Source organism: Ambystoma mexicanum, chromosome 1q, assembly GCF_040938575.1.
Source record: "Ambystoma mexicanum isolate Mex_15411 chromosome 1q, UKY_AmexF1_1, whole genome shotgun sequence".
NCBI lineage: Eukaryota > Metazoa > Chordata > Amphibia > Caudata > Ambystomatidae > Ambystoma > Ambystoma mexicanum.
In genome coordinates this window covers 12,818,902-12,843,954 of record NC_090922.1, presented here as the reverse complement: position 1 = coordinate 12,843,954, position 25,053 = coordinate 12,818,902, and the positions used below count along the sequence as shown (strand labels likewise).

Below are 25,053 nucleotides of genomic sequence, written 5' to 3'. Positions count from 1 at the left end.
AGAGGAAGCCAATCCAATTTAGTTCACGTAGGATGGGGGCGATTCGGGAAAATTTCCTAGCACCCATAATAAGATGTGCTGCATCGTGGTGGACTGCTTTTAGGGGAACCGAATGTGCGGCTGGGAGACGTGTCCAACAATATTTATCATCTGGGCTCACTATGCCTTCTGAGCACTTTTATTATTTTTCTTGCTCTTAGATTGGGAGCCAGCGCGTATGCATGTGATACTCCAAGCATATGAATGAGGCCGCACACAACTGTGACATCACCATTCCTGATTTTACTGCCCTGTTTTACATATTTTGGGCGGAGGAAGAGTTTGTTCAACTTCATCCATAGGGTTTGTGACTTTGTTTCCACCATTGTTCTGGTCCTGTTTTCTGTTCATGCTTGTAGCATTCATAGGGAGAGTAGAGAGATCTCAATGGAGTTGTGTTCTCTCCTCTCTTTCTTCATGTCTTTACATATTGACTCTTCTGAGTATTTGTAATCGTTTCTGCGTGGCTAGAAGAGGTATTCTTACCTACTATCCATATGCGGTCCTTGCAAGGTGACTCTTATGGGCTATCCTTTTTCCATTTAGAATTCTTTAGGGAACTACATGTAGATTATTTTATTGTAGGGCAGGGGGAGAGGGGATTTAGACAAAGTCATGGCTTTTTATGTTTCGCTCACATTATATCTGTATTGTGTTTTATTTTTATTTTTGGTGGTCTTAATTGTCCACAGTGAAGAATCAGACAAGGATAGAATACAAAGATTTTCCACGCACAGAAGAGGATTGTTGACACGGAATAACAGAGGGAAGAAAATCAAGTTGTTTATTCTTGGTCACTATGTTTAATGTTGTTTCATTTATATAGAACCGTTTCTTCCAAGTCCTGAAGAAGACGATTGTCATTTCGTCTCTCTCTTCTTGGAGATACGTTGTAGACAGTTTTTTGAAGATCGTCGAAACTACTGTGTAATAATCATTATTGATACCTTGCAATTCATATTAATGCTAACATTTTTGCAAGGTACTGGTAGTGGCTTTCAAGTTGGAAATGGTATGCAATATTGCACTTAGTAAGTTTACATCTGCTTTAGCGCAATCGTCATTTACAGAATTAACTGTTAATACATTGATCAGTCCAGGTTTTTATACTGGTTATGATTTTCTAACTCAACATCCAACTGTAAAAAAATATTTTTGTATTATCCATGTTGGTTGTCTATATCCATTGATTTTCTATTTATGGTTTTATGCACATGTTGATTTAGTACTATTGGATGCATGCATCTAGGAGATAGTAGGGTATAGTCTGGTGCTATTCTCTATCCCCAACTGCAGTATGGGCTATCGTGATGCATGTACTTTTACTTTTTGTAGTACACCTCAATTGTGCAATATAATGAATTGTGCATTTTTATGCATTTTTATGATACATCATGTGTTAATTGTTTCTAAAAATGTCTTTTTGATATGTGTTGAATAAAGTATACTAATTTTTTATTTTCCTTGACTTGGCCTATTTCCTCCCCCATGCCCATGATTTCATGTTAATTCTTCTTAAGTCTGTTCTTTATTTCTGTGGTTCCCATTCCCTCTTGGGTTGTTCATTTTGGTTATTTCTCCCCGGGTCCACGTTGTAGGGGTTGCTCATCCTTGGTTCTATAGGAGGGCATATACCCCATCGATGTTCGAGACCACAAAGGCCTGCACTACGGTCTGGAAATCCTGCGGAGGAATGAAGGGTTTTATTTTGGAATGGGTGGAAATTTGGAGCCAGGCTATTTGCTCTGCGTTTCTGAAAGGACAGGCTGCTGCCAATGGTGAAGCATAAGGATTTTGCTGAATCTGAGAGTTGAGGATTAAATCCTTTTAGGTGCCGGTCATTCAGCTTTTATTGGACAAGCTATTTATTGGGGGACTGATGAGGACAAATTCGTTCTTGGATGGGTTAAGTTTGAGGCAGGCAACATCCACGATGGGATGATGGGTAGGTAAGACGATTAATGTCCTGGGGGATTTTTATTCTCATGTACAACAGAGTATCGCTTGTGTATTGGATTGCTAAATCGGGGTTCTGTGAGGAGTGTACCCAGATACTACATGTAAAGTTTAAAAAGGATTAGTGAGAGGATTGAACTGTGTAGGCTACAATGCAATGTGTTCATCTGGACAGCCTGGTGTCTGATTGAGAGGTAGGAGTCAAACCAATTCAGGACAGTGGCAGAGAATCCCATCCTGTCAGAGAGGGGGGAATACAGTGATCGACCGTCAATAGCGGTCAAGGAGGCATGAGTTGCTGTTATCCATGATTTATAGTGCATAATCAACCATATGGATGGTAACCATCTCGATGCTACACTTGTGATGCAACCCTGACTGATCATAGTTTAGGAGGTGTAGCTGTAGTTGTGGAGCAACACATTTTTGCAAGATTTTGCCAATAAACAGGAGGTTCGTAATGGGCCAGAGGTTGGCCAGATCATTTCGGTCTAGGGCAGTTTATTCAAGGGAGGAGTTGGGGTGGTTGATGAGGGTCACACGGGTAAAGAGAAGTTTAAATTGCATGTGCCATATTGGTGGCTGGGGTGACAGAGAGGTTGACATAATGTTGCAATTTAGTATTACTCTAGTGTAGCTAATGAGAATATGAGATGCATTATTTTTAGTGTTTGTGTTTTAGTTGATACATTTAAGTGTCAAAACTGCTTATACAATTTAAACGCAATACAGGTGTGTCATGCCGCATAGCGCTTAACAATCAAGCAGCAGGGAGCTCTACATGTACATGCGAGCTAAGAGATTTGCAAAGAAAATATCAGCGTGAGGGGATGTGGTAGTCCTGAACATACATGTATGGGTACACCTGCTTGGGGTCTCTAGGGAAATAGGTTTTGGGCAGTATGAATATACAGTTCTGTTTTGCCGCAGAGTTCTCGGACAAGTTAGGAAATGCGCTGGCTAAAAGCCTGGGTTGGGCTATTGAACTCAGACTGAAAAACAAGTTTCACAAGGTTGGGGAAAGAATGCAGCAGTTGCGATAAATATCAGATGGTCTGTTTCAGACAGGTCTTTTTTATGGTCTAGGTGCATTGTGAAGGGGAGATGCAATCTCTAAGTATATAGGAGTCTGTTATTGAATCACAGGAGGATTCCGGCCACCTGATAGGGCCAGATAATTAAACCTGATGCCGGCTGTTTTCAGGGAAAGGAGCACTGATTGATCATGGATTTTCAATAGTTGTCACAGTGTGGGTTGGGGCCATGTGGGCTGGAATGGTAAGTCCCATAGTTTAGAATGAAATGTGGACACCAATATGTTTGGGCAATAAAACCAACACCAATAGATCAAAAGGAAATGTGTTCGCACTCCTCCTCTTTACATCGATGGAGTTTCCATAGAATAGCCGTATGCGTCAAAAGTAGTGGTAAAGGTTTCTAACCAGATGGAACCTGTGATAATTGACATTGTAAATTGTGGAAACTGTGTAACTAGGAGATGGGACTATGACCAAATATGGAAAGGCCCAAGAGAGGGGTGTAGTGTGAATATCAAGCATGCAATTATAAGTTAAAGAGGATGGTGCTTAGATGAATGTATCCAATAAGAAGTGTGGGAATTAAAGGGAATATGGTTACACTGTATAGGTTTAACCAATCATGTGTGTGTGGGGGGGGGAGGGTTGACTCTGTAACAAAACCTTTGTGAGAGTTTTACCTTTTGCAAATTGTATGAAATATGTGTTCTTTGTGTGGTTCTGGGAGACCGGTCAGTTTGACTCTTTGAGGTCATCTAAGCCCTCCAGGCCGTTTGTATAATAAACTTGCTTTACAGACAAAGCGTGTACGTACTCTTTAAGGGTGGGCCTGCTTTTGGCTACAGTGATCAAAGGCCCAATCCTACATTGGTCATACAAGACTAACTCTTGCGGTTGTCTATTTAATCATATTTGTAGAGCGCGCAGCAGCCCGAAGGCATCGTGGCGCTTGTTACAGAGAGTGAACAGAGCTTAGTTACATGATAGCATTAATACTTATAGTACATTTTATAAAACAATTTACATAGGAAATAGGGTGAGTCAGAGGAGAGAAGGAGGGGGTAAGTTGTTAGTTGATGAGTGAGTTTTTCAAATTTTTCCGAAAGGCAAGGAGCGATGTTTCTGCTCTGAGGGTAGCAGGGAGGGCATTCCAAAGCTTAGGGGCTAAATATGGGAAGCCTATCCCTTCTGCTTTAGCCCTGTTGATTTGTAGGACGGTAAGTTGATTTGTGTAGCGTGTTCTGATGGGCCGGGCTGAAATTGTTCAGGATAGTGTGTCTGAAAGGTAGGAAGGTGCAGTAAAGTTAAGGCACTTGTGTGTGGTAGTGAGGATTTTAAAAGTGATGCGGTCTTTGACTGTGAGCCAATGAACTGCCTGCCTAGCTTGTGAGATGTGGTCACTTCTTGGGATGCATAAAGCTGCTCTTAAGGAGTTATTTTGGGTGATTTGGCGTCTGTTTATGTTCTTTACAGAGGTGCCTGCTAAGAGAGCGTTGCAATAGTTAAGCTTAGCACCTATGGTGGCCCTGGATATTGAGAGCCACATAGCCTTGGTTAGAAAAGGTTTTATAGCTTTAATGAGTTTGGTGCTTAAGGTGGAGGCAGAGACAATAGTGCTGACTTGCTTGTTCATAGATAAAGTAGCATCAATGTGGACCCCTAGTGTCTGTAGGACTGGGATGAGGCAATTGTCAATGCTAGAATTGGAGTAGAGACTGTCATGCTTGGATGGTGGAATAGATTTGGCATTGCGCTGTTGCGTCTTGGTCGTATGAGTCTGTTAGTGGTAGGAGCACCTAGTCTCATCAGCGTAGTTTGTGTATGCAATCCCTAGTGCATTGAGCTTATCAAAAAGGGGCTTAGTAAAGAGATTGCATAGAGTTGGGGCGGTACAAGATCCCTGAGGGACTCCGCAGTGAATGATGGTGGGTGCTGCATTTGCTATGTTTAATAATACTTTAATTGCTCTACCTTCTAGGAAGGATGTGATCCAGGAGGCTGCTTGATCAGAAAAATTATCTGCTTGCGTAAGGTGGCCGGTGAGGGTTTTATGTTCTACAAGAACGAAAGCCGCTGAAAGGTCGAGGAGGAGGAGGGCCGGCTTGCCCTTGTCTAAAATTTGGGTGATTTGGTTTTTTAGATCTAGCAAGGCAGTTTCAGTGCCATGCCCTTTGCAGAATCCAGACTGTCTATTCCCAGGATGGAGTAAGTTTCCAGGTATAGTTGGATCTGGCTGTGAGCAGCCTGGTCTAGTATTTTGAGGAGAAACGGGACGGTGGTTATGGGCTGGTAGTTGTTAGGCTGGGAAGCATCTAGCGTAGCCTTTTTCAGTAGGGGGCGCACCCACGCCTCTTTGAGGATGTCCGGGACGATGCCCGATTTAAATGAGGAGTTGATAAAGGCAGTCAAGAGTGGAGCAAGGGGCTCGGCACAGTCCTTAAGGATCTTGGGTGGGCAAATATCGGCCTTGCATAGCGATGGTTTAATGTAGTTGAGAATGTCTATACCTTCAGATTCTGTGATATCTTTAAAGGAGAATTTAGGGAAGTTGGGTGCTTTACGTTTGGGCCTGGTCTGTGTGGGCTGGTTCTGGTTAAGTAAGGCTTTATGAAGATCTTGAATTTTGTAAGAGGTCTATTTTTTTCAGCATTGCAGCTTGTATGCTTGTGCACCACGCTTCATCTTTAATGATCTCATCAGTGCTGGTAGGAGGAGCGGTGAGTTCATTAAAAATGGTGAAGAGTTCTCTGGATTGGGAATTCGCATTGGATATTCTGAGATTAAACGCATTATATTTGGCAGTGAATATAGCATCTTTATACTGCAAGGCAGCTGATTTAAAGTTTTCTTTGGAAGCGTCAGATGGGTTAGTCTGCCAGATTTTGAGAGCCTGGCGTTTGTTATTCCGTAAGGTTTGGAGCTCATCTGTGAACCAAGAGTTTGTGTGAAAATACTTTTTTTCTTTCTTGCATTCTAAAGGGGCTAAGGAGTTTACTGCTTTAGTTAGGATGTCCTTAAATATATCGGCTAAGACGTTGGTGTCTTGCGAGAAGGGAGGTGCTAGGCATGGGATGTCAAGATAGGGTCAGAGGTTATCGGCAGTTCGTGTTTTAGTGCTTCTTGCTAGTGTGGCGGGGGCATGTGTGATGGTTTAGTGCCGGGGGCTGTGGGGATGGTGAATTGAATGTAATTATGGTCTGTCCATCGGTAGGCAAGGTTAGAGGTGATGGTGGAGGCACAATTGTGGTCAACCAACCAGTCAAGGGTACGGCCTTCGGAGTGGGTAGGGCTCATAATATTTTGGGTAAATCCCAGGTCTGTGAAGTCTTTGGAGAGTGAAGTGGCTGCTTTATCATTGGGGTCATTGAATCCTAGGTTGAGGTTGCCTAAGAGTAGAGTTTTAGTGGATTTTTTAATACTGTCACTAAGTAAGTGGATGAGGTGTCCTTGGAAGTCTGCAGGGAGTCCTGGAGGCCGGTATATGATGTGAATATTGATGGTGTTTTTGGGTTACAGTGACAGTTTGGCAGATAAGATGTCTGCGTTACCCTCCCATGGGTGAGGGATGGGCCTGAAGCATAGTGCATCTTTGTAAATCAATGCAACCCCCCCTCCTAATTTAGAGGGCCTATCCTGTCGGAGGATAGAGTAGCCTGTGGACAGGGCTAGTGTGATGGCCCGGCCAGATGCCTCGTGAAGCCACGTTTCATTGATGGCTATTATATCTATGTCTTGGCTAAGTATGAGGTAATTTATTTCAAGAGCATGAGCGGTGAGAGAGCGAACGTTGAGCAAGGCACATTTGTAATGCGGTGATTGCGTGTTTCTAAATAATCGTGGTTTTGCTACTTTAGGAGGAGAGTTGGATGGCTTATTGAGGTTGAGAGGGGGCCCGGTATTAGGTGTCAGGGTTAACCTTGGAATGGAGGTATGCAGGCAAGAGGGGGTGAGTAGTATTTCTCACATGGGTACGGGTTCCGAGTCTAAGGTTTCTGAGCGTTGTGGTCATAGGAAAGGCAATATTATGCCTAGGTAGAGTTTGTGTTCTGGGTCTGGAGAGTCTGGTGTAGTAGTTAGGTGGGTTAGTAAGTGTAAGTGTGTGTGTTGTGTCCCATGTGGCGTGGGAGGACCTGAATATGTTAATAGAAGGTGCTGCAGGGAGCTCGGCTGTGATGTGGGATGTAAGCGCGCGTGTGTGGAGGGTGTTGGGTGGGTTTGTGGATCATGTCCGAGAACAGGTGGAGGACGGAAAGCAAGGAAAGGATGGCAAGGTGAGCAGTGAGCTGGGTGAGGACTTTCAGCTTCATGGTGTGATGGACTATAGGGTAAGAGGCGAGCATATTTATCTTAGCAGGTATGGCATGGTGCGCATGTAACATAAGGTTACTTGGTGAGGCAAGAGGGTGGCAAGTCAGAGTTGGGCACCTAGCTGTAAAAGTATAATAATAAAGTAGAGGTTGCACAGTATGGCTAAGCAAATTTCCGTATTGTTACGAATGCACGTGTGAAGGCAGATAACAGTACACTATTAGAAAAATAATTAGGCAACACGTATGAGACGGCAAACCACATATGAGGGTAGGTTGCAGTATTGTTTACAAATCGCGAAGGAGGTACATTGCAAGGCAGTTTAAAAGCACATGTGAAGGCGAAATTGCAAGGCAGTTTTAAAAGCACACGAGAAGGCGAAATTGCAAGGCAGTTTAAAAGCTAACGTGAAGGCAAAATTGCAAGGCAGTTTTAAAAGCACATGTGGAAGGCCGAATGAGGCAAATTACCATACAGTTTTTGAGGAGCATATGAGTAGGCTGGTAAACAATGCAATGAGAAAATATTTTTTTTACATCATAATACGATGGCTCAATGCATGTTAGAGGTTCTGTTGTCTGGGAATAACCTTTCTGTGAGGGATGCATTCATTATGCAGGAGTTGCGCTTTGAGCGCCGGGCACATCAATTGTGATATTGGAGTAGGAAGTAGGTTTCAGAGAGGTGATTGTTTTTAGGAGGTCTAAGAAAAAGAGCTGAGAATTCAGTAAAGAGGGGCAGTGTCCATGTCAGAGTGCAGGGGGGGAGGCTAATGCTGTTCATTCTGTTGCATTTTTCCTGCGTTGCTTGCACCTCAGGGTCAGACAAGAGCTTAGTACAATGCTTACTACTTCAAAGGGCTTTTCTCATGTTAGAGACTGCCACAATGGTGCTGGAGTAGTATGCAGCTTTGGTCTGTGTAAACAAAATCCTACGGTTGGCGCAGAGAGATTTGAGGTTGGTCAGATCTCCAGGGTCATGGTTTTTGTGCCACCATTGTACCATTGGGTGTACAAGGTGTTGGATTGTTTGCTCTTATCACAAATGATCTTTAGGCATCCTTGAGTGTTCACCAGATTCATAGCAGTGTTGTTGAATAATTCTAGGAGGGACAAGGCATTCCCTCTGGTGGGTAAGGCTGCAAAGTTTGCAAGTTTGCTTCTAGCCCATTATACAGGAAGGATTTTAATGTGTGGTGGGGGGTGGGTTTCATTTAGCAGGACCTTTATGGGACTTGGGTGATCAACAGATGGTGGTTGTGGTGAGACCAGGCTGCAAAGTTTGCTTCTAGCCCATTATACTTGGGGAGAACACAATTTGCTTAAGGTCCATGGATCTGGGTAGTGCAAAACGCATGCTTCTAGTGTAAACTAGTTCCATTAATCAATCTATAGAGCAATGTATTCCTGTAAATTGGGCCTTGGTCACATTGGCCCGCATTTACTCTCTTAACAAAATTACGTTAGTCAGTAAATCAGTGCATCTGTGGTAAGGGTGGATAGTATTAAAACTACCCTGGAAGCCCAAGAAGCAAGCTGCCTCCAGCAGAGCTCCCAGCAGCCATCTTCGGCCCAGCTCAGACTAAGCACTAATTATTTCACGTTCACGAGCAGATTAGCCACATTTTGTATACATTGGGTTCCTACAACACAATATCAATTGGCTCTCAAAGGTACAAAGGTGGGAGAGAGTCTGTAAATTCTGCTAAAATTATTGCATTACAGCATAACTGGCGCTAGTATAGTGGCTACCCAGGAGGAAACTAAATCAGTTTAAGTTCCTCATAAGTACACAAAGCCACCTTGGCAAATGCTGCCACGCAATTTACAAAAAGCACTGCTTGATTACGAATTTAGTCACCAGATTAAAACATCTACGATTACATACCTATGTGCTCATGTGGTTGGCGAAAACAAGAGAGCAAGCACCCCGGCAGTCGCCTGGGAGGGCTTAGCCCAATCAGATACGTTTTCTGCCTTCCTAACACTCATTGAAGTAGGCCGTTTGGATGTACACCAATGTACCGCATACAAGTCTGCTCATAATAAAAATCCTATAGATTAAATAAATGGACTTCACATATAGTGCAGCTCCTCAAACAAAATATGTATGCATTTCCACTTTCATTGGTAAGGGAAATGTCAGGTATTGCCAAAAACATTGATGCTATTCCCATAATATCGGAAAGTAAAATACAAACCAAAGGATGGAAAAACAGCTTACTGTGCTGGTGACTGCTCCCTCCTGCTGTACCCCATCTCGGAACCACATGATGCTGGCAGCAGGCTTTGCACTACAGGCATGGCAGGTGAGGTTGTGTGAAGTGCCTGCCCTCAGGAGGATCTCGGGTGCTCCTTCAATGATGGGATCTTCCGGAGGGACTGTTTGACAATAAGAAAAGGAAAACGTTTAAGATCGAATGCATCAAGATGAATATAGCAAGGTTGCCAAAGCATGAAAACGTGGTGGTACTCCTGCCACTCCTCAACCTCAAGATGTTCAGTAAAACACTAAACACTACTCCCCCTCCACCCTCCACAAGCTGATCATTCTCGGGTGATTTATCATGGCATCTTCTGATCTTATAATAACCAATATAAACGAAAAACGCAGCAGTACTCACATGGCGCATCTGCAAAAATTCTTCAGAATGCGGAGCTAATAAATCATGATTTAAACAAATCAAAGATTTCCATAAAAACCCGTATACAACATTCCAGTAGAACAACAAATTTGAAACTGGTAAATTTGAAATATACCAATCATTGTGTCACCAAGCTCTGATTAAATATCACGAGGTGGCCAAGACTCGAGAAGAGTGCACTACAGAGCTATGACTTCTGGCACTAACTCATCTCGCATATCTGCAATGCTATGCAGAAAGTTGAGAGTTGGAACAGAGGTGATGTTAATATTCAATGAGGCAGAGGAGGTGGTAAGTATGTCACATGCCTCACACACAAAGACAATGAGGGGCAAGTGAATTAAGTTCCTCCGTTCAAGTGGGCATGCCGATTAAATTAATCGAGTAAAACTAGGGGCTTCGCAGTCCTGCCTCACTACAGCAAGCTCACACTCAGAACTGACCTGTATATGTGACGTGACTTTGGACTTCTTTGGTAAAGTGATTTGTTCAGGATGAACACGTGTTGGTCAAGTGGAGAAGACATTGAGCCCACTGTGTGTCCAGTGTACCCAGCAGACCACATTTCCTACTATCCCATCTTTATTTTAACACCAAAATACTAATATTTCTGCATCGCTTCTTTCAAGAATAGAAGCAGTTTTGAGTTTATTAAAGCAGATCTGCGAAGCACCGGACCACATGTGTCAATCGTTCTAAAAATATAAAATACATCTTTGAGACTTCTTGGGTAAAGACATTTGGATTTACTATGAAGGGATGCAGGATGAAAACGGTTATTAGTGGCAAGCACTTCAGTGAGCTATCGCCAACCCCGTTTGCATACAGCATAAAAATATAATTTCCTAGAAGCACATAAGAAATAAGCGCTTTGCACAGTTTACAATGAGGATAAAAAAAAAGGCAAACATGTAACTCTTACGGCAAACACAGAGGGCTGATACAGATGGCTGATACACACACTGAAAACACACACAGAGAAGAACAGCTCCATACACAAATATGCTATGTCGAGTGCCACTGTATAACAATTGACAAAGCATGACCTCCTTCCCGAATTATTTGTGATAGTGACAGCCAAGGTTCAAATAGTCATAATTCTGACGAGGTGAATGGGACCGAACCCACTTAACCTGCCAACACCAAAGTACAATGAGCCACCTGGACGTTGTGACCCCTGGCTTAGTGGCCCTCACACTTCAAAGGCCGTCCATTGATGAGAGGTGGATGGAGAACCACACTTAGTAAGGAACAGGACCAATCAGCCATGCCTTTATGGTGCTCCATTCCCGTTTCCCTGAACGAATATTTTGGGAAAAGTGTGTAAAATTAACAACCAATGTTGTAATTTAATGCACATTAGGAAAGCAGCATTTCCTAAAACATGATGTTCTTTAAATACAAAGTGCACATTTTGATGATAGCTGCCAGCATGGTACTGCCGTGGCTATGGTTGCTAGGGAGAATTCTCATTCAATGGCTAATTTCCCTTACCTAGTGAGTCCCTCAGCAGCTTTGCTGGATTTCTGGAGTTTATTTTCCACCTGGTAAGAGTGTACCCTTCTTTTCTCCACTCTTACTGTATTTTGCCATGTGTATTTCACCTGTTTTTGTGATTGTGGACTCTGGAGTACACCACTTCAGTAGCCCCCTTCTTTTGAGTGTTACACAGCACCTTCAGTGGAGTGACACAGGGTTGTCTTTTAGACTTCCCACCAACTCCATTTCTGAGGCTGACTACTGTCCCCCAGAAAAGGGTAAAGTTGCCATTAACTTTAGTCATTTAACCACAGATCCAGTACACCCCATCTTACAAGGAGTACTGGAAAGGGTTAATCCTTAACCCTTTTTATCTGTACCTCCTAGAGCACTGTTTCGCTCTTTTAACATTTAGACGTGGCAGTGGTATCTACCCTAACTTTTCTACCGCGATTATACTATATAAACGTGGTATTGTTTTAGGCTATTATATTAGCCTTAAATTTAAACCCGCTTGACCAAATACATTTTCTTTTGGCTCCGGTCGGGTTTATTCGTCATTTCTTTTTGTTAAAGTCCTTCTTGTGTTTTACTTTGTGCGGCAAACCATATTTGCCTTTTTTGTTCACTGTCTTTTGGCGGGCTTCTACCAAGAAGCCCTCCTCTAGGCCCCTGGGTGTCTAGGTGGGCTGAATGTGAGGGAGAGGTGTAGTCACCCCCTGCACAGGGTATCCTAGGAAACCAAAGTCACACTTTGCCATAATTGGCTGAGGTGGTTGTCCGGGCCGGGCAACCCCCCTGCTGCGTGATTGACAGCCAGGCTGTGTGAATGGGGGATTTTTGCATAAAAAGCAGGTCTCTTGGGCTAGAAGTCAGAGTCGCCACTGGAACTACAAGGAACCGAAGAGAAGCAGAGAAGAAGTCGACTGCTGCAACTATCCCGTCCTGGTGAAGCCCTGCTGCAGTCCTGAGCTATCTACCCTTCGACGACCAGAGAAGATCCAGTCCGGAGTCTTCTTCCCTTGAGCTTGGTGGGGATAACCAGCTCATCTTCTACATCCAGAGGACCCTCTTCGTGGTCGAAATCGATGCACACTGTTGTAGTGGTCCGGATAGCCAACTGTTTTTTAAGGAGCGCACCTTTTATTCACCGTCGCTGCTGCCGGCTTCATCCCTGTGTGGTGCAGATCCCTCCAGACGTCCTCCTTCGGATCGAAGCTCCAGGAACCGAGGGTCTACAGGAAAACTACCAGGAACAAATGCTGAGGCACCAGCTTCTTCATTGAATAAGGTACTGTGTTCTGCTCGAGGAATTAGGGTGAATCCCTTTTCTTCGCCTCCAAGGCTTGCCCTCGTCTTTCCTCCTTCTTATAACTTTTGCTTCCTCTGTTGACAATATCTAAGTACTCCTGGCTACGTTGAATCGTGAACTATCCGACTGTGATCCTCGACAACAGGAACCCGGTTCCACTTGACACTGGCTCCGGCCTATTGACTTTTGAATTTCTGTCTAAGAGTGTTCTCTGTTCTGTCTGCCTTGACAAAAGTATTGCCTATGATTTTTGCCCCGAAATCTCTCTGGGTATCTCAAGTGCTAAGTGTGTTTTTGCCCCAGTAACAATTCTTGCAGCGGATACGCATTTCTTTAGTAAGACTGAACTGTCATTACTCTCAAAAAGTGATCACAAGTGTATTCCCGGTAACGTCTTTTGTTTCGCAAAACACAGGGTACTTACCTTGAAGTATACCGTACAAAGTGAATTGGTTACTGATAGTGTATTTTACGTGTGGTTTATGAATTAATAGAAGTGTTGTGCTTATAACAAATGTTTTAAAATAAATGTACTTTTTCTACCTGAAACCTTGAGTCAGTGTTTGCTTGAGTCACAGTAATTGTGGTCCCTTTGTGTAATCTCTGCTACTGCTCATGTACTCTTGAGATACACCTGGCTGCTCTGCTACTGCTACCACTTTAACATAGTAGTACAGGCTTGTACCAAAGGTAGAACTTGTATTGCCACCTGTAGTCTTAATTGTGTGTAGTGGTCCCTAAGGGCATTGCACAGGATTCTGCCTAACAATGGTGTAGTGCATGGTTGTGTTTGTAAGTTGCTGGTTCATGGTACATATCTAGCAGCATTGTACCTTAATCCCATGTGAGACTGAATGGCGCTAGAGTTGCAGTCTTTTTGAGGTCCCAGTGGGATGAATTCTGAGGATTCATCCCTGATTCCCAGCCTAACGTCTCCTCCCATTTGGCCTGGGGAAGGCAGCCGCTAACTGATCTTGACCCCGGGGATGTTATTCTGAGGGTGGATCACATGGGAGGAGATGGCTGTCAGCGGAGAGTGGCGACTCCACATGGAGAGAAGCAGTAAAATTATCTTATTGTACAGAAAATTCCTTAATTCCGGAATTCATGATGGCTTGCTGCCATTACTCAAAACCATTTGATTGTAAAACTCCGAAAGCCACTTTGTTCAAACAACCCTATTCAATCTCCATGTATACATGATGAACCTAGAGCATATGACACGTCTGTTTTTGGTGAATGTATTTCAAACACAACTGTTCAACAATGTGATTCAAAATCATTTGAAACTTATTGGAACTGTCCCAGAAACCTTTAAGTACTTTCATAAGGAAGAGGGACAAGGCGTTAAAGTGGAGGAAATGTGACTGAAAACAATGTGCAGTCTAGTTGTTATCAACCTAGCCAATTACACAAAACATTTAAATCTTCAGATCATCTGTGGCAGGGAGGACAACAAGGGGAATGTCAAGTATGAGAAGAATGAAAGAAGAGAGTAGGAAGGCTGCAGAGTGCGCAGAGCAGGAAGCGTGGCTGGTGGCAAAGAAAAACCCACTTAGGGCTGTGGGGAGAAGAGACACCTGCCAGAAGCAGGTTGGTGTTGCTCAGCGCAGGAGAGGACCTACGGGAGAGAACACGCAGATGGTGTGCAGCGGGGCTGGAATGTGAGACGCAGTCCTATAGAGCTGTGCACGTCTTGGCGGTGAAGGGCAGTAGAGCCGAAGCGGTGACCTAAAGAGACTGTCCAGAAGGGGAAGCTGGCCCCTCGTGAGCAAATCTCAGCCGACGCACAGTGAGCCGGTGAGTCAGTCTAGCATCGGAGGGGACCCCGGGACGTGCGTATGTGCGAAAAATCATTTTAAAAGTACTTTTGAATACCGACCCAATACAACTGAAAGGACAAGGCGAATATGGTGCAATTCTCCTGACATGAGATGTCAGTTGGGGGAAGCCTGGAACAAGTCTTGCCAAGAGACATTATAAAAGACGTTGACAGAAATAGTTTGATGAAACACTCGTATAAGCGATGCCAGGATGAGGGAGATTGGTGCAAGTGCTAACCGAAGTCCACAAGGGTTGTGCCATTGAAGAGGTGCAATTGTAAGAATATCTGTGAACCAAAAGAGAGATATTCCTAGCAGGATAGTAAACCATGATGTTGAGCATTTTCAGTTGGTTTCCAGGCAGGAGAGTGTACCGGGAAACATACATTAAGTTGGTGTTTTGAAAAGAGACTTGTTCTTGTTTCAGTTGAACATTTTGTCAACCGGAAGCTTTAAAAGACATGCCTTTTGCCATATCTCAGGAGGATATCTCAGCGGCAACGTGCTCGCCTTGGAAGCAAGACGACACAGAGCAACACAAGCTCGATCCCGGGTCTGCGGTTAGAAACCTCTGGGTATTAAGCACGTTATAAATAATCTATCATATCATATTTGAATCACTGTTATGAAGGAGACATTTGTTATGCCATCCTGAAAAGTAGGTAAGACCTTTACTTGCCTGATCCTAACCAGTGTTGTGAAGTGAACATTTGTTTCATCATTCTGAGGAAAGTATTAGGTGACAGACATTAGTAATGCCTTTCAGAGACTGGTCTTGTTACAAGAACATTGTGAATAATTTACCAGAAGTATTCCAGGGGAAGGTAGAAAACCCTGGATTCAAGAAGTGTTTTTTGTTGAAGTTATATGTTTGAGTGGTTGCACTTTTCTATTAAGTTGAACTTCGAAAAACAAACCTTGTACTGTTTGCTTTCATCTTAGTATGAAGGTCAGATTGAGTTTGGACACAAGGTCATTCTGCTTTAGTTTTAGTTTCATAGGAAGGGACATTCACATTAGGATAGGGAAAGTTAGACCTCCATCCAAAGACCTTCCTGTTAATAAAATGGCCAATGTTGAGAATGTTATATCTTTGTGTCCGACTCTCATTTCTGACAGCAGTCAGAAGCAAAGTCCAGGGAAAGTGTCTATATAAGTCCATGAATATGTTTCATGGCATGGGGGTCACCTGACATAGTATCCCGTAGCCTAGCAATACATCTTATCACAACTCCAGCAGCAAAACATAGGTCACACAATGGAGTGTACACACCAACAAAGACAAATGTCTATACTAAATTTCCCTAAACACCAAACTAACCCACAATACCACCGATAGGCTATTACAAATTGCCACACTCCTTAAACGCCACTCTGACAAACCCCACAGTAAACAACAAATAATTGATGTTAGTAACCTCCAGCACAAATTAAACACTGCTCTAGACAAGTCACAAAATATCTAAAACGTACACACTACAGACATTTATCTTTTCAGATGTGCACACATCAGCATTGCAACAAAGCATCCTTGCCCTGTTTTAGTCTCCTTGGCCACTGCATACAGATCATGAAGCTCCAAGAAACCATGAAAATGGGAGGTATGTTATCCATGTCTCAATAAAATGGCATAAACTGGGCTTAGCAAAGAGTTTGCCATTCTCATGTTATGCTTTCAAGGCCAAAAGTAATACTGTTGTAGTATTTAATTGAACAATACACACATCCCATATCAAAGCAACCTGACGATATGAAACTTCTTATAGAAACATGTTAAGCCAAATGAATGTCATTTTACCTATATTATCTACATCCTAAAGTAAAACCCACAAGTCCCAGAATGCAAAATGATAACCTGAAAAATCTATTGTACAACACTGTGCTCTCAGCACGTTAACAAATACACTTTTGTGTACAAATGTTAATTGCAGGGAATGTATCCATTGTGTTTGCCCTTACATGTAAACAAGTCCCAGCCCTGCATGTAATTTTAGTCATCTGCACCATGAATTGCAAAATAAAGGTGTAAATGCAGGCAGAATCTCCTGTAAACCCATTTTTCAATTGCACCACACCGGGAGAATGCCTCCTGCCATTTATGTATGGAATCCTTTTTAATATGACAGCTTTTAGCTGGTGCCAAAAGCAGTCAGATTCCATAAGAATCCAAAGCATTTGCACTAGCATAAATGCCATGCTGATGTAAATGCTTGTGCCTTTGTATCTTTGAGGAAGGATAGCTCAGGGGCAACATGTTTGTCTTGTAAGCAAGTTCTGGGTCGCTTATCGCTTGATGTGCTTTGCACTCTGAAGTAAACTGCACTGAGAATGGGTGCGTGTGGGTGGCTGACATACCCTGGAGCAGATGTGGAGGGGAAGCGAGAATTGGCATACTGCAGCATACTGAGACCTTATATGCACTCTCCCCACCTGTCGCCTCACCCTGGTGCACTACGGTGCAAATATCTCAGAAACTGTGCGTCCTAGGCCTTCAAACGTGGTTTTCAAGGTCTCACGTCAACTTCGAATTGCGTTCCTTTCCTTGCGTCGAGCCACTTAAACGATCCTTCTATGACCACATTGATGTTTCGCTGATTTCAGGCAACAATCTCATGTGTGAAGGGGCCGAAATCAAGGGTGGGGGTGTCCAAATGTCATGTAGTCATTAATGTCCGGAGGGTCCCAACATGTAACTATGCAAAATTTAATACAGATTGGTGGAATGGTGTGGAATTGTATAAGGAACAAACTATCAGATTTTCTGCTACAAACGCCACCTAGTAGCCACCGCTGGAAGTTAACCACCAGTTCTGAGCCACAACAGAAAGGCATTGTGGGTATTCAAATTAACGCAAATGCAAACCTTTTTCTCCAGGAAATTGTCTTAGTCTATGAGAGCAGTGCTATTTTATACATAGCTTAATCAACCCAAAGCAGACATTTTGCAAGGCTGTCAGGACAACTACATATGTGGTTGAAGCGTTTGGCCATGTTTTCACAACACCAAGAAAGCTATGGTGGGTTTAAAAAGGCTTGGAAAAAAACCTTCACCTGAAATACGAAAGTAGGAAAAGTTAATTTGAGTCAAGTCACACATTACACAACGACGCCTAGTGGCCACATTAACTCAAAACATTGACAAACGCTCCAACCACAAGGGTGTCTAGACTATACTGCACTGATGATCCCTAATAAGGGAGAGACCAGGTAGTAGTCGTCCTAACAGCCTTGCAAAATGTCTGTTTTGGGTTGATCAAGCTATGTAGAAAATAGCACTGCCCTCAGACAGAAAAAGGTTTGCATTTGAGATAAGCGCCTAAGCAGTAGCTTATACATTTGCATGTTTTTTCAAACTACAACTAAATTAAGAATGAAGCATTTTAATTCTTTAATTGCAATTCTTATGTGCATTTAGTATGTTTTGTGTATTTTATGAAAGCAGTCAAAATAAAGATTGTCATTGCCTCATTTAGATAAATTACCAACGCAAAATTAAAAGCATTTCTATATTAGTTTATTAAAATAGGTTATTCCCTTAGCTTCTCCTTACTGGTGTTTCAAGAGGGCAATTCATAAAAATGAAATCTCCTTAACGTACCCAAGGATTCATAAATAAGTTACCAGCAACCCACATTCAAACACCCTCTCCAGAACCAGCAAGGAGTTGTGGATGTCATGACCCACACCCATTTATTTTGTTAGCATCACTTGGGGACATGCTTTGGGATCAATTCAGTATTGGACTTTGCTTCGGAACCTAATGCTATACGGCTGTGGTGATACAGGAGCTCTAGGCTCGCATTTCAGAATCCCTTCCCACCCTGTTCCGTTTGGGGTTTTACCAGCCATTATGTTTTTTACTAAAAGACTACCATTCCCAGAATGCCTGTCACACAGCTTCATCCCCAACCTAGTAGCAATAGATCGTTTGAGGCTACATAACATCTAAAGCTGGCAGTTGCTAGCACTTAATCACACCTGAAGCATGTAATCGCTAGTCTGCTTTAAAAGCCTTCTTTTTCTTCAGCCCAACTATGGTCATTGTTGCAGTGTAGCTGTTTGTGTGCAGTCTTCTTGGTTCCTTATTCCAAGATCGTTGTTCGTGAATTTGAATAGTTGCTGACACGACCCATTCCAATCTGTAGTTCCTTATCCGGTCCCATTTATTTTTTATTTTTTTTATTGGCATTTCCAAATGTAACATTAAGAAACAAAACCATAGACACAAGAAAAATGAAAATGGGGGAGCACAGCCCCCCTTGCTCTCTCCCACCCCCCTTGACTTGCCGGCACTACTTCCTTCATATTGCAAAAGATGTGTATTCGAATAAGGAACGTCCCATCCTCTACATTATGTCCAATATTTTCAAGTTCTGAGGGCACCATTGTTGCCTGTAGTCACCTTTTAAGATATTCAATTATCGTTCCCCAATCTGTCCGGAATCTGCTGGTCTCCCTTTATAATCTATATGTGGCCCACTCCATTGCTAATATTCCCCACTCTTTATGCAGCCATTCTATATTATTGGGTGGTGATTTCGGTTTCCATTTTTTTGCTATTACCAACCAAGCCGCTAATAACAATATCATAAAAGCTTTAAGTTTCGTTTTCAAGGAAAACTGTTTATCTGGCTCAAACATCCCACACATCCATTCCCTAGGTGTATATAATTCGGAACCATCCACCATCAATTGTATCTGCCCAATTATTTAATCCCAAAATGTCTTCAATACTGGGCAGTCTCACCAGATGTACTTCCAGTCTCCCTTTCCTGAACATCCCCTCCAACATTCCTGTGCTACATTGGGAAACATGTTATATAATTGTTCTGGTGTGTAATGCCATTGCATCATTATTTTATACCACACTTCCCTGGTCTGAATAGATCTCGTCAACTTAGGTATATTTACCCAGAGATTTCCCCAATCCGATTCCGGAATTTCCTCCCCCAGTGTTCTTTCCCATTTCTGGATATATGGCCACTTGCGGTCCGACTGCAAATCTACCAAAAATAGCATATAGTGTGGATACCAATTGTTTATCTCCCTTATGCGTAGTTATAAAAAGCTCAAAGGGCGTCAAAGAGGCTTTTTTAATATCAGGCTGCTTCAGCCAATGACGTAATTGATAATATACCCTTCTGTCTTTTTCTGTTAACCCTATGTACGTTTTACAATCTTCAAAATATCTTACCCTCCACCCCACTATCATACTGCCCACTTTTCTACAATATGTTTCCTTCCATTTCTTGTAAGAACCCTGTACCATCCCTGGTGTAAACTGTGGATTCCTAAACAACGGGATGAATGGTGACTGACGCGCAGAGAGGTGTCCCTGCCTCAAAGGACGGTCCCAAGTATCACATGCAACTGAAAGTACTCTGCTCGTATTGGTGCTCTGGGTGGGGTCTATCATGTTTATTTAACCAAAGCAATTGCTCCAGAAGTGTTCCTGCTTGTGCCCTATCCATCACAGTCCATGGTTCAGTCCGATCAACAGACAGCCATTCCCCCATCACCCGGAATTGGCAAGCCTCATAGTATTTCGAGATATAAGGGAGTCTCATTCCCCCTTCTGTCTAGGTGCCATCAATGTTACCAGGGCCACCCTCTGATGTTTATTCTGCCAAACAAAGTGTGATATTTTATTTATATTTTTAAAAAATGATCGCAGAAACGAAAACGTAAGTGCCTGAAAAAAAATATAATCTAGGTAGCATGACCATTTTTACTGTAACAATCCTTCCCAACTGCGCCTCTGTCAACCCAATGCCCAACAGCTCTGATTTGGACATAGTAATCCTCAAGCCTGCTACCTTTTCCATCCTTGACAATTCCATGCTCAATACCGGAATCAAATCTTCTGGAATGGTTAAGGTCAGCATCATATCACCTGCAAATGCCGTTATTTTATATTCTTCCTCCCCAAACCGTATACCTCTTTTTCTCTGGTCCTGTCTAATTGTTGCTAACAAGGGTTCTAGGTATATCGTGTAAAGAAGCGTAGATAACGGACACCCCTGACGCGTCCCTCTTGTAATCTGAAGATTGTCTGATATATGAGTTAGTGAACAACCCAAATCAAGTGATTTGCATAATTGGCCTGTACCATTCGGATGAACCCTGGACGAAAGCCCATATGCTCCATATCCCTAAATAATAACCGTCACTCAACAAGGTCGAAGGCTTTTTCTGCGTCTAGTGAAAGCAATATCGCAGGGACCTGTCGATTAGCTGCTTTCTCTATCAGATGAACTAGCTTACTAGTATGATCACCTGTTTGCCTCCCTTTTATAAATCCAGACTGATCTGTACCAATGATATGCGGAAGAAGAAGAGGGAGCCTTGCCGCTAGAATACCTGTATAAATCTTAAGCTTCCAGATTCAAGAGAGCTATAAGACGGTACGACCCACAGGCTGTTGGATCCTTGTTGGGATTTTCAAAGATTACCACCTTCTCCTCACTCATAGTGTGGGTCACTTTCCCATTCCTCTCTATCCAGTTGAGGAGAAGCATATGTTTGGGGCAGAGCTGCCTACAGAATTTCTGATAAAAACCCGCTGTGAAGCCATTGGGTCCCGGTGCTTTATTTTTAGGTAATCTTTTTTATTATCGCCTCTACTTCCTTCACTGTCATTTCTTCCTCTAGATCACTCTCCCGACCCATAACTTTCTGCAACAAAGGCCACTAAAATATTGGTCGACTGTCGGTCTGGTACATCTGACTTATAAAGAGCTCTATCAAATTCTTCAAATGAACCCACTATTGACACTGAATCTGTTGCCATCATGCCATCCGATTGCTTAATCCCCCCAATTACTCGTTTTGCGTTCACCATTCTTTTTTTTTTAACAATTTATTAAATTCCACACAGAACACATAGATCAGCAAATTAACAATGTTTCACATTAATCAAAAAAGAACAAAATCAACACTGTAACATAAGCATTATAAAGAGTTCATACCAACAAATGACCAATTCAAGCGAGACATCTTCAACATATTACCCCAAATATTCCAAAGACAACACAAACACAAGCGACAACAAATGATACCACAAACGGAAAGGAGAAAATAAGAGAAAGAAAAGAGAAAGAAAAAGAGAAAGAAGAAAACCAAGAAGGAAAACCCATCAACCTCACTCTGAATCCCTTGCTATCAAAGTAATCCTGCATATACACCAATCAGAGAGCCATAAATGAACCCCACAGCTGCATGTAATCCTCTTCTTTATCTTTATTATGAAATGAAACCTTATCATAGCTTGCCAAGACATGCAACTCCATCAACCAATCATCAACATTTGGTTTTTTCCTTGTTTTCCAAATCCTGAGTATCAACTTAATCGCTATCATTATAGCTCTATCAATCCAACAAGAATGCCTCCTAGCGCTTCCACGTCTATTTGGAAAGCAAAATTATATTCACTGCAGACCTCTGCAAGACACCATTCTAATCTGTCTGGCCAACAGCCTATCTGCTTTATTTGCACATATATAATATAGCTGTCTTCTATTCAACAATGCCCTCAGCGTTTTGCGTTTGCATAATTTCTAATTGGTTCTTACCTCTTTCAGTTTTCTATGCGATTCCATATTCTTTCCTTCCGCTAAAACCTGCTGGGCCTCCCTCAATTGGGCTTCTAATTCAGTTTCCAGTGTCCCCCTCAATTTCCTTTTTTGCACTTGGACCACTATAATCTCCCCTCTAATGACTGCTAAAATGCCTCCCACAACCCTTCTTCAGTCATTTCCTGACTTTCATTATGCAAAAAATAATCATCTATTTTGCTACCTCATTTCCGCCTTCACTGGATTGGACAGAACGTCCTGGTGACACGTCCATTCACACCGCAATCACACCCCCCCCCCCCCCGAGATGTCCCCATCCCCTCACTTCCACAGTCATCAGGGCATGATCTGAAGTTGATATTGCCCCCAAGTTCACAATTTCCACCTCACCCAACAAAGTGGGTGTCATCCATATGTAGTCTATCCTTGAAAATGTTTGGTATATATAGGAGACACATGTGAAACCCCTCTCTGCACCCTTCTTAAATCGCCATACATCCCTGAGGGTTAGATGTTCAAAATTCTCCTTCAAAAGCTTAGAGGGGTTACTCCCGCTATGATGATTGCTCATGCTCCTATCTAGGTTTGTATCCCATGCTAAATTAAAATCTCCAGTCAGCACGGTCTCCCCTTGCGCAAATCTTTCCAATTTCATCAACATCGCCCTCAAGAATGCTTCCTGCCCTGTTTTGGGTGCATAAATCATTCTCAACGTCATCCTAGTACGTCCCAAAAGGATCAATAGGAAAAGATATCTGCCCTGTTTATCCACCACTACTTGCTCAACTTAACCTGAAGGACATCCTTTATGCCTATCAACACCCCCGCCGTCCTCCCCATAGCATTGGCTTGATAGAGATGTGGTAAATGTCAGAAGCAGGCTATTAACCCATCTGACTTCTTTATGTGGGTCTCTTGCAACATTTTTATGTCAGCCTGGAAAAGTCAAATTTTTTGCGTTTGACTGGGAAATGAAGTTTATGTTTATTGAATTTATATAGCACTTTAAGCCAAAGCGCTATATAAATTGTAAGTCCTCTTACACTGCCTATGCAGTAACACCATTACCAAATGATAAATCACTCCCATTTTTTGGGTACCGGCACAGTCAAACCCCCCTCTCCTGTCTCCAGTCTCCCAAGCCCCACACCCTACCCTCGAAACCCCATTCCCTACCCCCAACATTCCCCCCCCTCCCACGTCTTCCCAGCCAAACACCGCCCCCACCATCCGGTCAGAACCAAAGATCCTACGACAACACCGATTAATTCCTTGGTCATAGGAATCATGGCCCTCCTTTTTTGCAAAGTCGATAATGCCAAGTCTTGAAAAAGGTTTATTTCGGATCCGTTAACTGTTAGAGTAGGCTATGACATCGCCACCCGAAGAATATCCTCTTTCATAGCGTATGATGATCTGGCCACCAGCACGTCCCTTGGTCTGGTACATGGGACAGATCTCCTGGGGCCCACTCTGTGTACCCTATCAATCACCACATCCTCGGGTTTCATTTGCGTAAGAAGGTTACCGAAACACTGCTGTTTTGTAGTTTTAAATCCACATCCCTTATGTCCTCCGTAAGGCCTTTCACCTGTATATTAGATCTCCGGGATCGATTTTCCAAATCTTCCGTCTGCACTTCCAAATTTTGGGTGGCACTTACCAATTGTTCTAGGAGCTAGCTATTCAGGCCAACATCTTTCGATATTTCTGTCAGGCCCCGTTCTGTCATATCAACTCTAGTGCCAATTTCGCTAACGTCCTTCCTCACTTCTGTCAGTGAACTTTGTATGTCTTCCTTCATTCTTTCCAACTGAACCTGGAAGGTTTTCACATCCTCTCTTCCATTCTTTTGAGACATTCCTGGAGATATTACTTATTCAAGGCCATTTAGAACGGCACAGATTCCTTCTCTCCTGAGGCTTGTTGTGAAGTTTCATCCCCCATGGAGGCTTCACCAGTACGAGGTCGCCAGCAATTTTCCAGTTGCCCTCCTTGTGCACTGGTAGGTGTTTTGGACTTCGAGGGGGTGGTTTGGGGAGACACCCTTAAAACCATGGAAGTAGATCTGTTAGTCAGACCAGTGTACCAGTACACAACACCAATGTGCTATACAGCCGTTTCCCGATGCCAGCTGCTGACCAAGTACCCCAAACGCAGGCACACTTTCCCTTTCAGGGCTCCCCTCTGCTGGGCGCCAGCTCTGTCACTCCGCACACCAACCACTTTCATAACTGGCCTCTGTTCACCTGTGAAGACGCACCATAAACTGAAGGGTTGACCACACTTCAAGTTCCACAACAATGTTCATTGAGTCCTGGGAGTAGCTCCTTATATTTCCCCACCCAGATCACTTGCCGCCAATAAATCTGCCATCCTATGCATCCATCTGGTGTGGGTTGTCTACTATACCAACATAGTCAAAGTTCTCCCAGCCCCTGCTATAAACCCCGTCGGGTCGCGTGTCCGATACCAAGAGTGTCTCAGCACAATCCAGCTGGCCTCAGGTCCCGCTCCCTTCCTGTGAGGGGTACACCTTTATAGTGCATTGCAGCTTCTGCACGGGCAATTGAGTATGGCACAGTGCTCAGAGGTGCCTGCCCTTAATCCTCCTTGCTTCCTTCTTTGGATAACTGCGCTCTGCCGGTGGTACTCATACACCTTCCCCCTCTGCCACCCTTGCTTCTCAGAACGCCGGGCCGTGTCCTCTGCTTCTCCTACCAGTGTTACATGGACAACTCCTGAAAGCTGGCGGGCCCATTTTATCCCACCAAAGAGCTTCCACGCACAAGTCTCACTGTTCCTGATCTGCTCTTCTCAGAGCCACACCCCACCTTTTGCCTGTTATTCTTCTGCAACCGATCGTCGGCGCAGAGGGGTC

General features: G+C 43.2%; 1 protein-coding gene across 3 annotated transcripts in view; it reads right to left on the bottom strand.

The window, feature by feature from the left end:
* Positions 1-25,053, bottom strand: part of KIRREL1 (kirre like nephrin family adhesion molecule 1) — a 2,247,154-nt gene that overhangs the window by 1,511,753 nt on the left and 710,348 nt on the right. For all 3 annotated transcript variants that reach the window (XM_069635419.1, XM_069635420.1, XM_069635421.1), the window contains one exon: positions 9,564-9,721. In XM_069635419.1, coding sequence (XP_069491520.1) covers positions 9,564-9,721 — 158 coding nt within the window. The remainder of the gene's footprint in view (positions 1-9,563; positions 9,722-25,053) is intronic.